This window comes from Bemisia tabaci, chromosome 10, assembly GCF_918797505.1.
Source record: "Bemisia tabaci chromosome 10, PGI_BMITA_v3".
Lineage (NCBI taxonomy): Eukaryota > Metazoa > Arthropoda > Insecta > Hemiptera > Aleyrodidae > Bemisia > Bemisia tabaci.
The window spans coordinates 1314750-1338027 of NC_092802.1; the positions used below are offsets into that span (position 1 = coordinate 1314750).

Consider the following 23278-nt stretch of genomic DNA (forward strand, 5'->3'; position numbering starts at 1 on the left):
ATGACATGGTGACCGTTTTTCCCTCAAAAATTCGATAACATGGCAACCGTATTGAAACTTAAGGTATAAAAGGCAGGTAGACCCTGGCTATTATTCCATGTATGAGACGATTCGTCCATCTGCGGTTGCAGATGCACTGCATTACCTTAAGGACACTCCGTTGTTCGTGAAACATGGTACTTCCATCGATGAACATTTTTTAAGTACTCGCCGTCTAAATGTTGATGAACAAATAGAATCCATAGTCATAATTTCTTCTTCTTCAAATTCAACTTCAAAAATTTCTTCAACTGATTTTTGTTGAAAGAAAATTGTGTATTCGTAAGCATTTAGTTTTAAAGATGTACTAAAGAGGACATTCATTCCTGCTTGGAGGGACACAGCAGGTGAAATATCAGGGCACACAACCAGATGTGCTATTTAGCAGTCCTGCATGGACTACATAGCCTTTTTCAAGAACATCACACTATCATCAAACCTTGTCAATCACATTTAATATTCGATTGCATCCCTGAAAACACGTTGGTCGAGATTTAAATGGGTTTAGAATTCATTGCAACACGGCATATCTGCGACGTTTAATGAGTTGAAACCCAAAATAATTTCCGAAACGATTGTCTCTTGTGATTATATTATCAGCGCTTCGCCGCATACATTGCACTTATGATGTTAAAAAATGATCGATATTTTTCCGTTGTGTTCTCACAGCGGCTCTGCTACATTGTGTATTTTGTATCATTTCAGGTTGTTAACGATTTCAGGGAATGTATGTCGCTCAATTATACGTGGATAAATTCAAAAATTAATTTTGATAATGTTGGGAACGCCTACCTTGCATTATTTCAAGTGGTAAGTATTGGTCCATGTTTAGATTCATTTTATTAGGTATCGTTGCAAATCTACTAATTGACCTTGTGCTCATGGATGGGCATAATCCACAAAATTTTCTCTATTGCAAAAAGGGTATAGGGAACATTTTATGTAAGGGAAAATGACTCAAATTCAAAGACAATTTTCCGGGCGGAGGAAGTTCTATTTTAATTCAGATAAAATGCGCCGCTAACTCCAAAATAGAGTCTCGCTGATGATAAACTTATGTGTGTATGAAAAAAACGTCTTTAAGAAAAAGAGTTATTCATAAAAATATCGAGCTGATGAAGTTTTTTAAATTCAGTTTAGGTCTTCTCAGCGAAAAAAAGCTTCATAGTCAACGGATCAGTTTCTCTAGGCGAAGCAAGGTGGAATTGATTTTGCAGTTCGCACTGCGACCCTTCTAAGGTTCGGTGGTGACTTAAATGAGCTTGCTATTTCCGGCTTTGAATGGACCGATGTCGATTGAAAATTTGAAACGCGTTGCCTCGGAAAAATGTATCGCTTCTTTTCACATTTCACAGGTTTAATATCAAAGGCGCGTTCTTGTAACGTAACGCCTGTGCATGTCTTCTCACCCAGTAATAATACCTTGCTAAGTAAAAACGCCGTATAAGCCATCTGACGTTGCTAACTTTCCTCTGTAAAAATACGCTTTTTCAGGAACATCTGTAAATATGTTTCCTCTCATTTTTCAGAATTCGTATTTAGATCCGTTATCTGAAGATTTTCTGAAAGATTACCATTAATTTTCAGAAAATAGTATTCGTAATTAGATCTGTTATCCTGAAAATTTTCTGAAAATTTCAAGAAAAAACATTCATGACCCTCCTCAGAATAGACACTTAATTGGAGGAAATTTTGCAATTCTCGAATGCACTTAGGGCGTTGTTACCTAGCACTATAGAATAATTATATCAGAGCAATACCGTGTTAGTACTGAGGCAGCTGCTGGCAAAATAATTGTTGGCTTGGAGTAAGCCACGAGATAGGACTATGCTCTGTAATATCAATGGAATTGTCGACGACTAAAATGTTAACGTTTATCCTTTTCTTTGCGATAGGCAACCTTCGAGGGTTGGATGGAGGTGATGGCCGATGCGGTGGACGTGCGCGGGGTCGACCTCCAGCCTCATTTCGAAGCGAACCTCTATGCCTACATTTATTTTGTTATTTTTATTGTTTGTGGTTCATTTTTTACGCTCAATTTGTTCATTGGAGTTATCATCGACAACTTCAATATGCTCAAAAAAAAGGTAATCGTTTTCTTCATTCAATTGGAAACTCCTTGCACTGAGAAAAACTTTTGGGTCGTAAAATAATAATAACACATATACCTTAGTATGATTTACGGACCGAGAATCATTTACGACTATTAGTGGTGTTCTTTGATGAACCTCTTTTTGGTTTATAAAGCCATAGATTTTTCTCCGTGCATGATACATTACAAGATTTCAAACATTTGTCAAACAAGTGGTGATGATATAAAAAGTAAAGACATTTGGAGAACTGCATTACACAAGGATGACCTCAATGTAGCCCTATGATAGAAGATAATATGCTTAAAGAAATAAATAATTTGGGGCTAGTTGTGGCTGGGCCTTGCCACAACTTGATGGATTTTACGATCATTTCTAATTCATGGTCAGCTTTACTGAAAATGTTAGTCCGAGAGCCTGATGGCATTTGGTCACAACTCGTGGCACATGTTTTGACAGCTTAAATCTGCACTGACACTAAAATTGGTTGTCAGCTACGTGTTGGCACACACTATAACGTGGCAGACAAAGATTTTCCGTGTCAGCGCGTGTAAGGCTATCGATTTAAGTGGTCAAAACTTGTGTCACAAAGTCACTAGTTATAGTCAGGCTGTCGTACTCAACGTTTATTGTGGAATCTTGAGGAAAAAACTTGTGAGACATGCTCAAATTCCGCCTTGTTAAGTGGCCCATCAGATAAATTAATGAAACTGGTAATCAATTCGAAATTTCATTTTTAAATCGTTTGTCGACCGGTTTCAACCTTCGAAAAATCATTACAAATGCGATTAGGACAACGACGGTGCTTAAAGCACGTGAAAACATCATGAATTAACCAAAGAGCAGCTCAGCGAGACTAATAAAGCCTAGCCACCAGGTTTGTCGGGATTAAAAGGATTCGAGACTCAAGACGTGAATCCGTGAGGGATTAACAAAGAGTTTTACTGCACCCAAGACTAGGATAAGATTAGTGCGGCTCCCGTTAAGCCACTTATTTCCGCTGTAAGACGTTCAGGAACAAGACTGCTGACGTCCACGGCGAAATAGATTTTTTACTGCTTTTAAGCGCTCAGCCGATAGGCAGCGCTTTTTGATTTCGACTTGCCTCTAAGTACTAGTATACTAGTGCTAATGCGTTTAAATGGCGCACCAGCTCATCGATGTGTAGGCTTTTGGGGGGGGGGGGGGGGTCCATTTTTAAAATAAATAAAGCTGTGAAAACTGTATTTTATGCTTTTAACGTAATGCGCAGGTAGTTTCGATCCTTTGTCTATAAGAAAATTTCTTAGCGGTAGAGTAATTCTTATCGAAATTGATCGTTGAACTCAAATGAAGCCTAAAAAAAACGCGCCTGATGAGCTCAACGGTGAGCTCATTTTCGGGAAACAAAAATACGCGTTTACGGTTTCCTTGGTAACCTTTGTTTGCTATCAGCTGATGTTTTATTTCCATTTCCCAGCCAAGTCGACGGAGTTTATACTTCCTTTCTGCACTAAATACATTGACTAACACCTGAGCGCTTTTCTAATACGACAGTATTAGAACTTTCCCGCTTGTTTTTAATTTAACCCTGAGGAGAAAACAGTGAAATTTCGAATGATTCCTGCGAACACTGATTGTTAATTACTCAGTAGTGGATCCGTTTCACCCGAACAAAATACAGATAAACGAGTTGTATGTATTAGCTAAAGGCGCCAGAGGCGGATCCAGTAGTTTGGCAACATCGGATCTCCTCCATTTAAAGCTATATTAAAAAATCGATTCTTGTCGGAACACCTGGCCCCTCCAAGAATTGATATATTTCCATGGGTTTGAATGGAGAAAAACAATGTTGTCGAATTGTTTGATCCGCCAATGATGAGGCACAATTCCGCTTCCGATCAACACTACTCAATCGTACCGATGTTGACAATCAATACGCTAAAAATGTAGAAAATAACACAATGAGAGCTGTACGCGGAGAAGGAAAACCGCAAAAGCGCCTTCAGCATAGGTAGATACCACCTGGGGCTACAGCAAAGGCTGTATAATTGCATCCCATATTACGTTCTCATTATTAGTATACTTATGATATTCAATGCAAAACTACCTTGTTGAAGATATTAATGAACAGTACTTGTTCTATGAATCCACTTCAAACAACCCCTTCGCGAACATGGAATTATAGATCTATGTGATTCTTTGAAAGGACCTGGCAGTCCTAGCAATTAGGTTGATTGTTTCTTCGGAATTTGTTGCAGTATGAAGGAGGAGTGCTGGAGATGTTTCTAACGGAAAGTCAGAAGCATTATTATACTGCTATGAAGAAACTAGGTCGTAAAAAACCCCAGAAGGTCATAAAAAGGCCGTTAAATCAATTCCTCGCCATGTTTTATGATCTTTCGAATTCTAGGAGGTAAGGTGTTTTTTTATGGATCTTTGTACTGCATGCTTTCACTTTTAAACTCGTTTAAGGTTCTCCCAGTCCGTAACAAAAATTTGCCAGCGCAGTGCCTTTCGTAAGGTCTGATACCCACACCAATACAAGTTTATATTCAGTTTCTAGTTTTTGTACAAGTATCGGAACTTCCTGAACTGCGAGATTGAAAGGACTTCTAAGGCCCTCGTAACTTTTGGGCTATAAAGAACAAAAAGTTGAACATTTGAACTGAAAACCATTTTGCCATGCTAAAGAAGATTGCTGTGTGAGCCCTCAGACGTTGCCGTATTTCATTTAAAAAAACGAATTTACCTGGAAAATTGTTCTTATTTTTCTTCATAATGTACAGTTTTGTTAGTAATTTCATCTAAAATATCTTCAAATTTCAAAAAATAGCATGCATAACTTTCCTAAAAAATACGGTCTTTATCTGTTACTACAATACCGGAAAGAAAAAATCAATAAAGGGAAACCTTTACGTAACTGATTGCAACGCATGTCGATGTACCCGAACTAATTGCCATTATCCTAAAATAAGGTTGGCCCCAATGTTGGTACAAACATTTTAATTTAAGTTGAGACACTAAATGTGATTGAAAATATTGGGTCGCAAAAGCTGCAAACAACTGTGATGGAAAACAGACTTTGCACGCTTTGGCGCGCCCCGGCAGTCAAGCCTAGAAGCAGATGTGCCTGATAATTATCGAAAACAATTGCAACAAAAATTGCCTCGACAGGATCTAGACAGGGATTATTTTTTTTTGTATTTTTTCCAACAAATATAATGTAAACTAAAACCTATTTGAATTTCTCTTCTTTCCCCTTCAACCGGTTCCAGATATTTCATTTTAGTCAGAATGTAAGTGCGAGAATTAATCGTTCTCTGAGAAATGCCGTATAAATTAAGCGACATTCCACTGCCGCGAGTCCGTTTCTCATGCACCAGCCCTGTGAAGTTTTGCACGATGGCTAGCGATAGTTTGTTCTCCTTAAAAAGCTTTAGATTTTTAAAATTGGAGCAGTGGTTCAAAAAATATACGCTTTTGAACATGAATGGGACAAGAGTCAATTTTGTGTTTATTTCGCCCAAGCTGGACATGCAAATTAAGAGATTCGTATTTTCTTTTAAATTTCTAGTTTATTTGTTTTTCTGGCATTCGACACGCCAAGGATTTAAACATTTTATTTTTTCACTAAATGGTTGCATAATCAGGCTGGGGCAGGATAAGCGGTTGTATAACCAGTTGCATGACTGCCAGGACAGTTATCACCGATTATGTAATCACATCACGCCACCCTTCATGATTTTGTAACCACCCTTATAAATACCGCGGCAGGAGCCATACTTTCAGTTCAGTTGCTATTTCTCGTTCAAAGCACTCACAGCTAGCACGCCCGTCTAAGGCTTCTTCAAGAGGCACGCCCGTTTACGGCTGCTTTCTTTATGCTTTAAAAGGCACGCCTGTCTAAGGCTGCTTTCCTCATGCTTTAAGAGACACGCCCGTCTAAGCTGCTCTTCTTTGGCGCGCACGTCCGTCTAAGACTGCACTTCTACTTATTTTAGAACCCTTTTCATTATATTATTTTCTCCATTCGTTCTCTATGATGAATTTAGAGTTTCATTTCTATACGGGCTCTGCTACTATCCCGTCTTTATTCTGAGAGAACTTTAACAACTTAACAAATTGATCCGGCAATTCATTTCCAAAGGAGCCTTTGAAAAAAGGCCCATTCTGATTCATGGTCCCTCGGGCCGGATCAATTTAACTCTAATAACGTTGAGTCGAATTAAAGCGCTAGGAAATACTGTCTCACAATTTGTAACTAGTAACTGGCGGTTACTCTTCATTTTTTTTGTAAGTTTATTTTTTCTGTCAATTTGATTACTTAACCAGGATGACAGGAAATTCTAATGACGATCCCAAGGGATCTCAACAGAAACACGCTTATGACAAGCTGAAAATCCTTTCAATACAACGAGAGGACATTTTCGCTCGAGTTCAAGCTCTAGCTGATCGAATGAATGCTGAAATCACTCCCGCTACCGTGATTCGATTTCAATATGTCGTTCAACGTATCAACGAGTTGCAGACTAAAATGGATTATCTCCGAGCAGAAATTTTAAGATACAACTCTGAAGTTCCAAAGGAACAGGCGCTCCCCGTCGATGCAGCCCAAAATGCTTTTGAAGATTTAGTGATTAGTGCCCAAATACTGTACCTCAAAAATAAGTCTAAAGCTGAAGAAAAGTCAAAAACTAGTCCAGCTGCAACTGAGGGAAAAGTTAAAACCCAAATAAGGTTGCCTAAGCTGGATTTACCGAAATTTACGGGCAAAATAACTGAATGGTCGGTTTTTTTACAATTTATTCGAAGCTAGTATAAATAAATCTAACAATTTGTCAGATATTGAGAAATTTCAATAAATCTGTTCTGAAAAGAGATAAATCTGCACCGCCCAAAGCCAAAAAAGGCGATGCCGGAACGAAATCTGCAAAAAAGAATGAAAAGGATCTAAACTTGACGGCGAAGCCCGGCAGTTAGTGGGAACGTTAGAATTGACTGGCGATAACTACAAAGCGGCATGGGAGGCTCTGTGCTTGCGCTATAATAACGATAGGAGACATATCCACCATCACCTCAATAGTCTTCTAGAATTACCTGACGCCAATCAAAGCACAGCGTTGCCTGCTCTCTTGTGCAAAATTTGTGAACACTCGAATGCATTATCCGCACTCAAAATTGAAAAGGATTCTTACTCCATTCTACTAACAGCGGTAGTAATTCGAAAATTATCATTAGGTCTCAGAAAACGTTTTGAGGATAATCGCGCGGATTCCAAAACTTATCCAACTTTCGGCGAACTCCAAGAATTTTTACAATCCGAATGCTCACCAATCGATAACTACACCTCAAGAACCATTTATTTGCATTTGCATTTCCATTTATTTGCCGCAGAGTGGGTACACCTGATGTACTGCACTTCGTCAAATAGATCTTAAGTGTGCAACATAACCCACGTATTACATCACTTTACCCTGACTCCTGACTCCACTGAGTCAATTGAGCAGTTACCGGCACGAACTTGGCACATCTTTTAGGTGCGCTGAAAAGTTCGAAAATTGACGCTTGTCCCATTCAGAACACTTCATCAACTTTTTTCTCGAACTTGAAATTCCTTTAAGCGTCGTTCCTACAAAGAGTGTCTCAATTCACAGTGTGTTGCCACTTGCGCATATTCTCACATTCATTTCGCATTTCCAAAATTGTTAACCGATGTCCGCTCTTTTTTATGTTCTAGATTTGAAATCGCAATCTTTGTACTAATTTTTTTAAATATGTTAAGTATGGGTATAGAACATTACAATCAAGACCACGCAATTTTTTTTGTACTGGAAGTTAGCAACGCTTTTTTTACTACTGTTTTCGGCTTAGGTGAGTGGTGCAGTCATTATTGCTTTTGTTTATGCTCAAGTGATAATATAATAACAATAATTGTGATATCCAAGAGCGACGGACAATGGGTCATTTCTCGTTGTCCGCTGAAACTGCGTATTCGATTAGATTCAATACACGAGAAATAGGGCAAACCCGAAAGGATGCCGGGGCAAAATATTACGACGGACAAAACGGTCATACTAGATCGGAAAAATATCTTGGAAAAAAAAACCGATTTAATTTACATATTGACTCAAGGATGAAAATTCTATAAGAATGAGTATCTTATCTTTAGATTTCGTATCGACAAGCATATCATTCGTTGTATTTTTAATATGAATGCTAAAATAACTTGGTCCTTATTCTTTGCGAGCAATATGGGCACCCTTTAACAGAAAATACGTTATTATTTGGCAGGTATTATCCTATATCTTTATGATGAGAAAAATTAAGGGAAAATTTAGGAAAGAGACGAAATACGGCATTAACCTCTCATGCAAGAGTTAAAGAATCTCCAAGATTCCATTGAAGAATGGTTGGAGTGGTGCGGAGTCTATCTTGAGTACTTATTAAACAAAATACGGTGAATCGTATTATTCTACATTATAGTGATTCGTATATCTTCAATACACCTTTCAACTATCGCTGTAAACGGTTGATTAAAAACCATGGGCTTTTCACTTTACCGTCACGTTATATATTTGAAGGTATAAAACACGCCATTGACGATACTGCGATTGTTAGACCAACTAATTTAATTCCTAGGCATAATTACAAGTCTAGACATTAAAACTTCTCTAAAAGTCTCAAGAATTCAACATCAAGTTCACATAAATTCAATTGTTTCCTGCATTAGCCTCGAATTTGAGGATGATAGACTTGTATCTTGGCTGCTTAATTCGCCAATATCATCACCTTCCGGTCGAAGTATCGCAAGCGCCATGTGACATTACAATATTTCCGCCTCCACTTTATTTTTTTACAGAGAAATTCTGGTTGAATATGTTTTAAAATGTCACGATATTTTATCGGCAGCACAAAGAAAATCCAGTGAAATTTTTGGACAGCTTCGTTGAACAATATCTCTGTAAAAATAAACAAAATAAAATAAAATAAAATAAAATGGCGGTGACAATGTTGAAAAGTCTCTCGGCGCTCGTGATACTTAAGCCGGAGGGTTCATAGAACCAAAGAACAGGTATCCAGGTCATTGTGTACCAAAGAACGAAATGATAAATAAATACCACAGGAATCAGAGAACTTTGCTCTTGGTGTAGTTTCCGAAGATAAAATGGAAGTACTTTATATTAATGCCATAAAAAGGACAAGCTACAGGAGCGGCTGGCCGCTCGCATCACATTTTCCACAAGTTAGAATGAGGGAGCGGAAAGAATACATGGTGGTTGCTTTGCTTTCAGAGGCCTTAGTGAAAATGATGGGTCTGCGGCATCATTATTTCACGGTCCCGTGGAACATGTTCGACTTCCTTTTAGTAATGGCTTCAATTTTGGGCATCTTGATGGAGGATATCATGATAGATTTCCCCGTCTCGCCCACACTCCTCAGGGTAGTCCGAGTCTTCAGGATCGGCCGGATACTGCGCCTCATCAAGGTTAGTCCGAAAAATCATTCAAACCCTAATTTCTCCCTAAGCTTTTGACACTCCCAATTTGTAATTTTAGGAAAGAGTAGAATGGGACACAAAACTAGTAGAAAAATAAGGTAGTACGCGCATGCTCGTTCCTTGAACTGCTCCACCCCTCACAACGAGCCCCATGTGCTTATAGATGTGATTAAAGAAGGCCTTTAGTACAATAATCGTTACAAACGTCATGTTTATGAAGTTTTGATATGTGTTGAGTCGAGTCAACAATAAAAAGAAATTATCTTTGTAATAAGGATAGAATATTATTTTAAAAAAAATAATTACATGAGATAAACAGCCGGAATACAGAAAGGGTGATTTTGTTATAATGAACTTCTTTATGTCTCATTGACGTTGTTATGACGTTGTCCGGGTGCCGCGGATGACTGTTTTCCAAATTTAAGTAAAGTAACTGCGCGTCGTCTATTTTTCTTTAATTAACCTCATTCGCGTTTCTCGTGACCTGTCATGGCTGCCGGCGGTCCGAGTGCCGCGAATGACTTTTCGATTAATCTTTTTCAGAAGAAACAAGCATTAAACCTTTCATTCTGTGTGAACGTAACGTAGTCTCAATATTTTCTGTTCACAGGCCGCCAAGGGAATCCGAAAATTACTATTTGCCTTAGTGGTGTCTCTGCCGGCCCTTTTCAACATAGGCGCACTTTTAGGTTTAATTACGTTTATATACGCTATCATAGGCATGTCACTTTTTGGACACGTCAAACAACAACGAGCGCTGGACGACATGGTCAATTTTACCACGTTTGGTCGCAGTATGCAACTTCTGTTCAGGTAATATAACATTCCACTACATTCACGTTACTTTTAGGATACTATATTCACCAGCGGTCGTTAGTTCCTTCAGTCAGCTAATCCGTCAAGCGGGCCGATCATACGTAGTAGTCAAAACGATGGACAAAGAAAACATACGTGACATGGAGCATTCCTATTGGTTGAAACAGGTGGTTGTTACAAACTAAGAGAGGAAATGATAGACTAACTTTGGGGTCTCTCGTGGGTTGCCGTTAGTTAGTTTATTACTTACCCTCTTTGTTCATTGTAACCACCCGCTTCCACCGATAGAATCGCCTTATTTCCCTTTTGTCTTCTGCGTCCATCGCTTTGTCTAAAGATTTCAATATCAGCCCGCTGGGTTAACATTGATTTCATCTTCTTGATTTTTAAATATTTTTCTTGCTTTCTTCACCCTCTCCTTCTGTTCTGAATAATTGTTGAACGCAATCAGTGTCTCACGATCAGTTGAAAGTCCTTGATAAATGAAACGTTCCTGACGAATGGTTATAATGCATACCTCGATAATACGATAAAAAATATTGAAGGAGTTTGTTGTTGTACAGTTGTATACTTCTTGGTACGAATTTAACTACGAAAAGACTCGTCGAGGAAAAATCGTAATTCATAAAAATATGATGATTTCATATATCTTTGTTACAAAAAATTATAAAAAAACTGATTTAGTGAGAGGACCTAACTACTTTACAACGCTTTCTGCGATCCGAAACGCGTTACAAGAAATGAAGCAAAGTGTGCGTGAGTGCTGACATTACTTCTTGTATTCAATCCTGACAATGTTTTTCATGAATAGGCTGTGCGCCAAACTCAAGGCACTCGTGCTTCTTTCAGCAGCACCGATACCAATGAATGTTGGTTGTCTCTTGCAACCAGACAGGGAATTGTATCGATCGGTTTTTGAGTTTCAGGATTTCCTTACGCAATACTTCAATGGCAAAATCTTTGTACAACTCCATTTAAAGATCTCCTTTAAAGTCATACCTCTGGGGAATTGGCGAACACACTCCCTTAGATTTTTCTTCAGATTTTCAAAAAATGCTTATTCATTACACATTTTATATTAGGGCACAAGATTTCAGCAAAATCCGACTGTACATTTTTCGCTGCACCCTGCACCAGACACACAACGCTTTCCGGAAAGCAGTCGTGCGGTTAAATCGCCTTCAATTAGAAATGATACCATACCGCGACAATAGAGCAACTTTAGTTGCTTGCGGCCCCTGCTCGTGCTGCGCTTGTTGGAACTACTGAGTTGAGCTCGCTACAATGTTGTCCTCAAGGTGTATCAGCTGATACTATTTAACCTCAGCTTTTAGTGAGAAAAAGTTTAGTTTATGAGTTAGTCACTTTTTCATTGTCTCTAATTGATCTGAGTAAAGTATTTGTAATAATCTCTTGGTAAGATGATATATTGATATTATTTGACGGTACATTTTCATGTCTATATTTCTCGACTGACGGTGGACCGAACCAATTGTACAGGCCGAGCATCGGCTATTATGCCCAATTCTATGTCTGACGGCCTAAAGTGATCCTAAAAGATAATATATTCTCTATTTTAACATTTTCATGAGTAAAGTTGAAGGAAACTGAGTTACTTATTTAGTCAATTTATATCAGACTGATAAATGGAAGTAATCATGCCAGCGACGCATCTCGTACAACTGACGAACGCGCTTCAAAGGACAAGTGTTGGATCTGTCCTCCATGACGGAGTAAATTTTTATTCGGTCTTATCGGACGAAAAGGATTCAAAGAATATATCCGGACCCATGATTGAACCCGTGAGTTACATGTCTTTAAATAATGAGACCGAGCTAGGATCCCGATCAGATATCAACGTTTCGACAATGAACGCACTAGGTATAGGCTCGTCTTGAAACCGGCTGTGGCGCGGCGCAGCTATCTGACGTGGTTGCAGAATTTAATTTCTGAAAGCCTGCAAAGAAATAATGTACAGAGTCAGAATCTGACGATCGACGGGCATTGGTTCCATAAGATGACAATTAGCGATGAAAGCAACCCTATCCAGTGAGTTAGCTCAAATGTATCTAGGTTTTCGAAGAGACCCACGAAATGAAAGTGAAAACTCCTTAGGCGTCGCCCGTGCCCCCCCCCCCCCCCCCCGGGACCTTTCGGCGGAAAATGAGAAGACACGCGCTACGCATCCGCCACTCGAGAGTCAGTCACGCATTCCGCAGAGGCCGAATTCCGCAGAATGCCGGAGTCTGGGATGATTTTGGTCATTTTTTGGGGGCCTGAACAAGAAAATTGGGGATTTTCGGGGATATCGGGAACACCCTTCCAAATTCTATTTTATGGCCTGGTTACACGCTTAAATTTCCGTCAAATTCCGATCAAAATGATGACCAAGATGGCGGTCGAGAGTTATCTAGATTGATGAGTAAAATTAATCAAAACAGCGTGTTAATTGAAATAAGCATGAAATAAGCACGGTTGTGTGGAAATCAGATGAAGGATGAGCCCCACAGCTCCATCATCTACCACCAAATTTTTGCAGGCAGCAGAAATTTGATGGTAGATGGTGCGCACCAGTCACCATTTGATCGGAAATTGATGGAAATTTGAGCGTGTAACCAGCACACTAGAAAGCAAATGAAGGTGACTGAACACATTTTCCCTGACATTTTCGTCATTTCCCCTGACATTTCCCGGTTTCCCCTACCCGTGGCAACCCTGTGAGGCAACTCGCGTTGAAATGATGCTTTTTGATCAGGCTGATGACGTCGGCGGGCTGGAACGACGTGCTGGAGTCGCTGATGGTGCAGCCGCCGCACTGCGAGATGGACTTCGGCGGCCTGCCCAACGGCAACTGCGGGTACCCCATGTTGGCCATCACCTACTTCACGAGCTTCATCATCATCAACTACATGATCGTCATCAACATGTACATCGCCATCATCCTGGAGAACTTCAACCAAGCCCACCAGGAGGAGGAGATCGGCATCGTCGAGGACGATCTCGAGATGTTCTACATCCGGTGGTCCAAGTAAGTCCGCCCCTCGTCCTCCCCATCCAGCGGGCTGATTATTGAAACTGATAGACAAAGCTATAGACAAAGATGACATAGGGAGTATAAAGCAATTCTATTGGTTGAAATGGGTGGTTCTCATCGACTAAGAGGGAAAATGATAGACTAACTGTCGGGTTTCTCGTGGGTTGCCGTTACTTAGTCGATTACCTACCTCCTTTGTCCATTGCAACAACCCGTTTCCACCAATAGGATCCCTCCAAATCCCTTTTGTCGTCTTTGTCTATCGCTTTATCTATCAGTTTCAATAATCGGTCCGCAGGACAAAGATCAACATCTTCCGCGGATTTATATTCAAACTAATACACAAACAGGGTCCAGTTAAAAAAAACCAAAATTGGGCATTTTCGGGGACTTTTTTTCTCGAAATACTCAGAGGAAGGAAGCTAGTTAGAGAGTTAAAAGGCGTATTTTATACGACTACTTTAAAAGTCATGTTGAACCGATGAAAACATCCGAAAAACCAAGCAACACTTCAGTTTTTCTGTTCCTGGTTAAACCACGCCGCCGCGGCTGGCGGGAAGATTTGTAAATGCCGGATTTTGGGACGATTTTTGTCATTTTTTGGGGACCTGAACAAGAAAATTGGGGGCTTTCGGGGATAATCGGGGACATTGGGGACTTTTGGGACCGATAGACACCCTGATCCGTTATCCTACCCATCCAGAGCGAATATCAAAATCATCCGAGGATTGATTTATGAAACTAATAGACAAAGCTACGGATAAAGAAGACACAGGGAGTATGGAGCGATCCTATTCGTTGAAACGGGTAATTGTTAAAGACTGAGGGGGAAAATGATGGACTAACTATAGGGTCTCTTGTGGGTTGCATTTAGAGGGTCTATTATCGACCTCCTTTCCCTTTGTCCATTGCAACCGCCCGCTTCGACCAATAGGAGCCCTTCATAACTCTTTTGTCTTCTTGGTCTATCAATTTCAATAATTGGCCCGCTGCACAGTTAAAAAAAATGGACTTGTGTATTATTGTGTAGTTGTTTTTAGAAATTTCAGTGTACTTCTTCTGAAAATCTTGGAGTAAAAATACTCGAGGTGGAGAAAAAGTGCACAATCTCGATGAATAAACACAAATAACAAAAAAATGCTTACAAAAATTACTCAAGGGCTCTTCTGACTGAGTGAAATCGTAGAACTTTGTGTTTTCAAAATAAAAACACAACACTTGCAACATATTCTGAGCTCTTAAGAAAAGATGCACAATAATATCACGACTCTGTGTTTCTTTTCATTAACGAGAGAGAATGTTTTTACGGTCCTAAGAAAATATTCTTACGTCGGTGTTGTTTTGCACACTCGTAGACTAAAACATCATGGTGCAAAGAGAAATAAAACACAGGCAATCTCGAGAAAAAAACTCAAAACGGTTGGGCACCAGAACCTCTGTGTGTTAAAATAAATTAACCAATTGGGAGAAAAAATACTCTACTAGTATGATTAAGTTCTGAAATGATGTAAAGAAACACACTACAAATATATGAAAGTGCACGAGTTTGTGCACAAATTAACAGCTCTGTGTGTTAATGCTCATTGTTCGTGTGTAAAAACACAGTGGTTGTGTATATATTTTGGTTCACGCATGCGCAGTAAGTCCCCGTCTCGCAACGCAGATACCCATGATCCTCAGTTAGAGCGTGCGCGATCCGCGAGACCCATGTCCAAGTGAATTGTGCAACCCAGGTCGAGTGTTCTTCCGTTGTATATTTTTAACGTATTAAGCATTCCATTGCGTGATATACTTATTGTGTTTGAACGATAGCATCGTTACGAAAAGGCTCCGCTGCCTTATACTTAGTGATTTATAGTGATTACGAATGGAAAGACGAATGAACAACTAGCATACACTGTTAAAAATCTTTCGGGAAACCCGGAGTGAAATGCGGAGTGACCTGAGATGCGCAGTGAAAATCACTCCGTCGAGGAGTTCGGAACTCTCCATGAAAGTGAATTGCCGCGATAGCGAGACAATGTCGCTGCAGCGAATCAGTTGTTAACTCCCCACTTTTACCTGGAGTGATTTTCACCCCGAGCAGAGAGTGCGCCATTGCGCGCACTACTGCACAAACGCGACCCATGAGAATAAGAGGCGTGATTTCAGCCTTATCAACCATCCGACCCTCGAGGCTCGGTGGCAGAGCACTGGACTATCACCAACGCGGCTCGGGTCCAAATCCACACGGGAGCGCTCGGAATTTTACGCTACAAATCGTCGCAGGATCTAAGGTAAATGGTTAATGTTGTCATTACTAAGGTAATCAGAATTTCAATTGTGATAAACTTGTAGAAACCCGTAACTAATGTTCATGGCAAGAACTTCCATGTCTATTTGACAGCGTGCGCTGAGTATGTCGTAGAAAGTAGTTCAGTTATTAATTGACAGATAGCGCTATCGGCGTGATTTCGTGAAATTTTGAAACCCTGCGCGGTAGCGTCGCGTGAATTCTTGTAGCAGCATATTGCCCCTTCCTCGAGCCTCCCCTCACCTCTCCTGAAATCACTCCTTTGTGTGGTGATTAGCACCCTGTGGTCGGGGTGCATTACACGCCGAGTTCAGCAGGCCGATTATGAACGATCGAATTCAGACGGAAATTCTGATCGATTTGGGGACGCTATCGATTTAGAAAAGCATTGCGCTTATGGGCCGGTCAAATCGATAGGACACAAATCGATGCAAAAATGCAGAAATACGGCCCTAAATCGATCAGAATCCCGAAATCGATGGAAATCCAAATCGATGGGTCCGGACCCATCGATTTGGATTTCCATCGATTTCGTGAAAAACCGAGTTTTCCATCGATTTGGGTCACGCTTCACGGGATAGTTTTAAAGATGGCGAATCTCGTGCTAGTCATTGAGAACTACGAAGATGTTGTAAATGAAGAGATAGAGGAGCGAATACGAATTGAGGAGAGAAGAATATTGAGGATATTACCGTGATAAAATTTAAAATTCATAATTAAATTGCCGTGATAAAATTTAAAAATTTCTAAAATGGAGCATACAAAATATGTAAAATTGTGAATGAAGTTAAATAAGTTAAGAAATAATTTTAAAACAACATATACTTCCATCTAACGATATTACCGTGATAAAATTTAAAATTCATAATTAAATTGCCGTGATAAAATTTAAAAATTTCTAAAATGGAGCATACAAAATATGTAAAATTGTGAATGAAGTTAAATAAGTTAAGAAATAATTTTAAAACAACATATACTACTTCCATCTAACGATAAATTGTCTATGAGCCCCATAAGAACAGAGAAGATTTCTCCATGACAGCAGTTTGAACTTTGGCCTGCTCACTATCCAATAAAGAATTTTAAATTCTGATTTCAACTACTTACACTTAAGAATTAATTAATTTGCCACTTATTTTTTCGCAAGACTATGAAGGAAGTTTGCACAAATATTATAGGGGAAAGAAGAACCCCGAAGAGTATAATATGAGAAGGATTTTAGCTTCATTGAGGCTGGCTCTACTGAAACAATGGGCTGTTGAGTAGAAAGCAACACGGAGATTTTTCATGATTTGCTTTTAAGAGGGGAAAAATATGATGGGAAATGTTCTTGATTTCAACCGCCTCAGCTCTAACATGTAAAAATACATACCCAGCAAGACTGCGGTATCTAGGGAAATGAATCTGAGAGAATAAGAACTTTACACAAAGAAACAGGAAAAGGCGCATGAAAATTTGTAACTGAAACACCGACTTAGATATTTTAATTGGGATGAAAGTGCAGGTATACAAAGAAAAATTTGCATGCAGCATAAAACTGAATGGAAGAGTAAAGATTATTTTGACACCACTATTAAGATTTAAAATATGAGATCTCTTGAAGACAGAATTGTTAAACCTAGCAAACAGTGCTGAAATGAGATGTATCATTTGAAAATTGAGTTCACTGTGCATGGATGGTTATGGAGATGTCCAAGGTTCAAAATAAAAATTGTATGAAACGTATAAAACTACAGCTAGATAGGTACTTACAGAAAATTTTGTTGCTCTTTGCGACATTCTAGTAGATTCAAGTGATGAAAAGGGAGTTGATGAAACTTGGTGGAATTAATGGCTGTTTACAATCAAGTTATAGTCTCCGCAAATCCTTAAAATGTACGATAGAACAAGCGGAAGCCATAATTCTGAGTGACACAGCTATTTAGAATTGGTGAAGTCCATGGTGACTTGCTGCTCTGGCTAGCAAGTGTTTTAAAACATTTTGAGTTGAACACATAACTGAGAACAACTGAGGATAAACTGACCGCTTGCTGCTGTGAGATTGGACTAGTTGAGCTTGTTAAAAGCTGATTATCCTGGACTTTAGTAACTATCAGGACTCTCAGAGCCCCCTCATGATTGCACAGTTATTATTGCTTGATAAATCAATCCATAAAGGGGCAGCATATCAAGATAAATAAACCTCTGGTTAGGCATGCAGTCATGTAGATATTTCTCTATAAGGCTCTCCTATGGGTTCATTGTCAATCATCACTCGGGCCCATCATGGAAACTCTTAGGGACAAAGATGAAAATCAATGACGATTCATTTAATCAGTAAGGAATGGTAAAACTTTCTTCTCAAATAGTTTATGGTATTTTAATACTACATGTGTTTTTGCACTGTTGGACCAATACGCTAGTACTGGTTAGCTACGCTAACCTAATCGCAACCAATGATCCGATGAATTACAGTTGTGATGTTATGCGCAACCAGAGGATTTTGGAAGTGAATTCCTTAAATGGAGAAGTGATATTATAAAATCTTTGACACATGGTACCTGAGGATGTGAGATATAATTACTAATGAAATCACAGATGATAAATGATTTGGAAGCTACCCGAAGAAGGTTATCATAAGTGGCGATGTCTATGATGATCACTCAGTATCCGGCACGAACTAGTTTTCGAAAATTAGAGCACGCACTTGCTAGGGATTACACTACAAATTACGGATGAAATATTAATGACTAAATGTGAATAAGGACCTCGTGTATCACCATTGAATAGCTTTGATCGGTATTCAGAGAGCGAACCAACATCTCGTAGATCCGTCACACACACCACTTTGCGGTTTGCTAACCATTTCTCCAAAGGATAGAATGTGATCCAAATTGACTGCCTTATAATGGAAGTATTGTAATGATCTAATTAGTTCGATAATATCTTCAAAAAGTAAAATAACTGACAAGAAAACACTCATTCACCAAGAGACTAAGAGAGAATGCAGGGATAAGCAGTACATAAACAAACCTTTCCGAATCAACCGTTCATCGCGCGCGCTTTCAAATATTTTGAATATTACCGCGAATATTTAATTTGACGGACTACAAATCATCTTTTGTACACTTTTCATTGTAATTCTTTCTTCATTTTCTTGATTCTTTTCTTATTTATTGGATCTGTTGTCCAAAAAACGGCGCTTCCACTTGGAAGCCATTTTTTTTTTTTGGAAATCGATCGGAAATCGATCGAAAATCGATAGGCCTTAAAATCTGTCAGAAGCTCCTCAAATCGATCAGAATTCGATCGTTCATAATCGGCTTGCAGGAGTGTTGTACCCTCCGCGCCGTCGGTCACTCGTTCGTATTTTCACTCGATTTTTCCATGGGCAAAATAGAGGCGAAGTAAGAGTGATTCTCACCCCCGGAATCTTCTAAAATTTCTAACAGTGTAGCCACATGGCAACACTGTCGAGTTTGGAGAAGCGTACATCCGGACGGAACCTAGAAATTTTTCGGACACGTTTTATCTGTGTACAGATGTATAATTCTCTTCCTAATGATTTTAAGGATCTACCTCGTGAAGGTAACTTAGTAGCAATTTTCTATCAATTGAAAACGTTCTGTTTAGTAGAAAATGCATAAGATTCAAAAGAGTTCTTAAAGGTGATTGTTCTTCTTAATCTTTTAACACAGCCTGCTTTTTGACATGCATCATAGCCGTCATTTGGCGGCATCTATGTATGCACTGTTGAATAAATAAATCTCAAGATTATGGTGAATATTTATTTAATTGCTTCCTGAACACTTGAACATTCGATAGATATAGAACGCCTTTACTATTGTAGTGCTACCTTCTATCCAAAGATTTGTTTCTATAGTCTAACTTAATGTTTGATTTTTTTATGAGTATGATACGAATTTGTGATGTTTGAAATTCTTTGATAACTGTTGGAGGGACACTAACTTCTTCCATTGTGCTCAGTGGAATTTGCACAACGATGTGAAAAAAAAAAACTAAAGTTTAAGTTTATATGGGAACTGGGTCAAATATTTACACAAGCCTTGCATATTTCTGAAAAAAAAAACTCGCTTGAATTTACACAAATGATCAGCGTTTATACTCAAATTTTGTATTTTTTTTCTCTTGAGTTTAGGAATAAATCGACAACTTCCGAGTTTATTCAAACTCAATGACTATTTCTAAAAACACAATACTAGGAATAAACTTCGGTGTTTTTGTGTGTTTATTCACAGGGTTGGGTTTTTTTTTTCTGGAACACGAGTAAAAATTGTGGAAAAAATTGTTTAAAAAACATTTACAATGATGTGTATGAATATCAAAGTATGGACTATTTTAACACAAATCTGTTCAAGTATATACTCGGGGATGTGTGCGAGTTTTTACGCTGACACAAGGCTTGTGAAATCATTTGACCCAGTTCCCGTATAAACTTAAGCTTGTGTATTTTTTTTTTAACTGTGTGAGCGCCAATTTATACTTCTCCTACTTCCAAGATTTTTTGAGCGCAGAATTAGTCGCGATTTAAGAAGAAGGAGAAGAGAAGAAGGCCAGAGAAAAAGAAAAAAAGAAAAAACAGGTTGATTTTCAACCTTCCCCATAATGCACATTGCAGTGGCCCTTAAACAAAATCAATCCGAAAATCTGTGTTGGACTTTTGAGCAGCGAACGAAACATCTCATCGTAAAATTATTTATTCGTGATCAAGGCTCTAAGAACCGAAAGCTCGCCAGGCTCTTAAGTGTGATCAAAATAAAGCTATGTTTTAGGAATGGTTCAGAAAAAATCTATTTCATGTGGGACCCTTCTCATCTCTTGAAATCTATTAGGAATAATCTCATGAAATGAGTTTTTGTGGCGCGGTGGTGTTGCTAGCTGGTCACACTTCAGAGTACTGTTAAAGCGACCAAAACGACTGCGGCTTCATCTTATATCCAAAATAACTCGATGACATCTGTATTTTCGGAGCCGTTTTCCGAAAATAAGGGTGAAAATAACCCTTCAAGTCCTCTCCCGATCAGTTTACACTACTCTTCTGATATTTAAAACAAAAGAAAAAGTTTGAAGAAAAAGTTTTTTCTTCGATGTTTTTTAATTTGTGATTCCTTTTCGGACGAAAAATGCCTCAGTTTTGGATTGGACGGTCTCGGATTTATAGTGTTGTATTTGTAGCCTCGTTCCCCCTTGTTTTTTGTTCATGTTTATGTTAAACATAAGTATTCTCGGTACTAAATTCTCATTTATTCCTTACCTGATATTATTCCTCCCCAATTCCTGATGACATGGTGAAAATAGGCAGACTTTCCGCTTTTTTCAGGTACGATCCGCACGCAACTCAGTTCATCGGGTTTTCGCAGCTGTCTGATTTCATAGCGAGCTTGGACGCCCCGCTGGGCATCCCGAAGCCCAACATCGTGGCTTTGGTGTCCTTCAATCTCCCGATAGCTCGAGGCAACAAGATCCACTGTTTGGACATCCTCCATGCGCTGGTAAAGCATGTCCTCGGCCATGTTGAAGAGACTGAAGAGTTCAAGAAAGTAAGCGTTGAATCCACTGTTCCCCTTCTTAAAATACTCGCTGTTCCGTTTGAGTTTTGTTTCCAACGTATAAAAGTTGATTTCGTTCATTTGTACGCAAATTATTTTGTTTTTAAGTTTTCTCCCTTTCACGTACACATGCTCGTATTGATTTTCATCTTATTAATGATGCCTGGAATTTTTTATATGAACGTTTCCACATACATTCTATTATTTCATGATTAAAAATTCATATTCATCCCTTACGCCTGGAAAGATAACAAGATTTTGCGGTTCGAAAAAAGATATTAAATTTTCAATCTGAAGTCCGATTTTCAGGTTCGAGATGAACCTTCAAATTAATTCATGGATAAAATGGTCTCGGCACAGAGAGAGAGAAGAGTTTCCAAATACAAGCACACGTTTCCGATAAGTTCACGAATTGATCACTCGCGCAAAGAAATAAAATAAGTATTAATACATGTTTTAAACGCTGATTCGCATTATATGACAGGAGAATTTGTTAATATGATCTACGTGCTATGCTCCGTGTTGTGACAACTAAAAAAACTGAAAATAAGGACAAAATTGTGTCGCGTGGTTCATCGGCTTTACAAAAAAAAGATAAGAGTCGCAAACATTCAGAAAGCACCGCACGAAGAAAATGATCACTCCCACAGCTAGGTCCTGTTTTGATGGAATATGTTCTAGATTTTAACCCCGAATATCCAGAACTTTAGTTACTTACGTAACTTTTGAACGGTTAGAGATAGGAAAATGAAACTTTGGGAATGTTTCTATATTAAAGGGGACCATCTTCTAGGGGGGTCAAAATTTTTGTCCCCCCTCAGGGGGGGCGCGGGGGCCCCCAACTTTTTTTTTTCAAATGGTAACCCCTATCTTGTGATACATCATTAGAAAGAGCATAAAAAACTAAGACTTTTGGCGCAAACCGCAAATCAATATCATAATTTTTGACCGAGTTATGATAGGTCAAAGGTCAAATTTGACCTTTTTTCAAAAAATCATATCTCCGGTTCAAATTATCGTAAAGAAAAAAACAAAACGGGAAACTTTACCAAATTGTAAGCACTTTTAAGTAAAAATCACAGAAATTACTTTAAACTAATTTTATGGGGGGTTTCCGACCCCCAAATACGTCATTTTAAAGGTCACACGATATTCTCGCGAAATGAGCCAATTTCCCCTTACTTTTCCTCAACATTATCATAGTCAGTTCAAAATTAGTTCAACATTGCGTTTTCAAGTCCCCAAATTTCGAACAAAGTTTTAAAAAAATGAAATTTCAATGGTTGAATTGAATCACCTTAAATTTCGTTTTTTGAACTTTGCCCGAAATTTGGGGACTTGAAAACGCAATGTTGAACTAATTTTGAACTTACTATGATAATGTTGAGGAAAAGTAAGGGGAAATTGGCTCATTTCGCGAGAATATCGTGTGACCTTTAAAATGACGTATTTGGGGGTCGGAAACCCCCCATAAAATTAGTTTAAAGTAATTTCTGTGATTTTTACTTAAAAGTGCTTACAATTTGGTAAAGTTTCCCGTTTTGTTTTTTTCTTTACGATAATGTGAACCGGAGATATGATTTTTTGAAAAAAGGTCAAATTTGACCTTTGACCTATCATAACTCGGTCAAAAATTAAGATATTGATTTGCGGTTTGCGCCAAAAGTCTTAGTTTTTTATGCTCTTTCTAATGATGTATCACAAGATAGGGGTTACCATTTGAAAAAAAAAAGTTGGGGGCCCCCGCGCCCCCCTGAGGGGGGGACAAAAATTTTGACCCCCCTAGAAGATGGTCCCCTTTAATATAGAAACATTCCCAAAGTTTCATTCTTCTATCTCTAACCGTTCAAAAGTTACGAGGGGGGGTACGGACTTTTGGGACACCCTGTATTATGCACGAAACAGATTGAAAATTTTTGTCAGCGAATGATAATCGGGTGTGAAACAAGCATAGGCTATACACGTTTAACAACATTC

General features: G+C 38.8%; 1 protein-coding gene across 2 annotated transcripts in view; it reads left to right on the forward strand.

Annotated features, from left to right (window-relative positions):
• NaCP60E (Na channel protein 60E) overlaps positions 1-23278 on the forward strand; it is a 362748-nt gene that overhangs the window by 327995 nt on the left and 11475 nt on the right. For both annotated transcript variants that reach the window (XM_072305267.1, XM_072305269.1), the window contains exons 6-13: positions 745-849; positions 1935-2126; positions 4370-4524; positions 7849-7982; positions 9404-9597; positions 10220-10422; positions 13181-13453; positions 21073-21292. In XM_072305267.1, the coding sequence (XP_072161368.1) occupies positions 745-849; positions 1935-2126; positions 4370-4524; positions 7849-7982; positions 9404-9597; positions 10220-10422; positions 13181-13453; positions 21073-21292 (1476 nt within the window). The remainder of the gene's footprint in view (positions 1-744; positions 850-1934; positions 2127-4369; positions 4525-7848; positions 7983-9403; positions 9598-10219; positions 10423-13180; positions 13454-21072; positions 21293-23278) is intronic.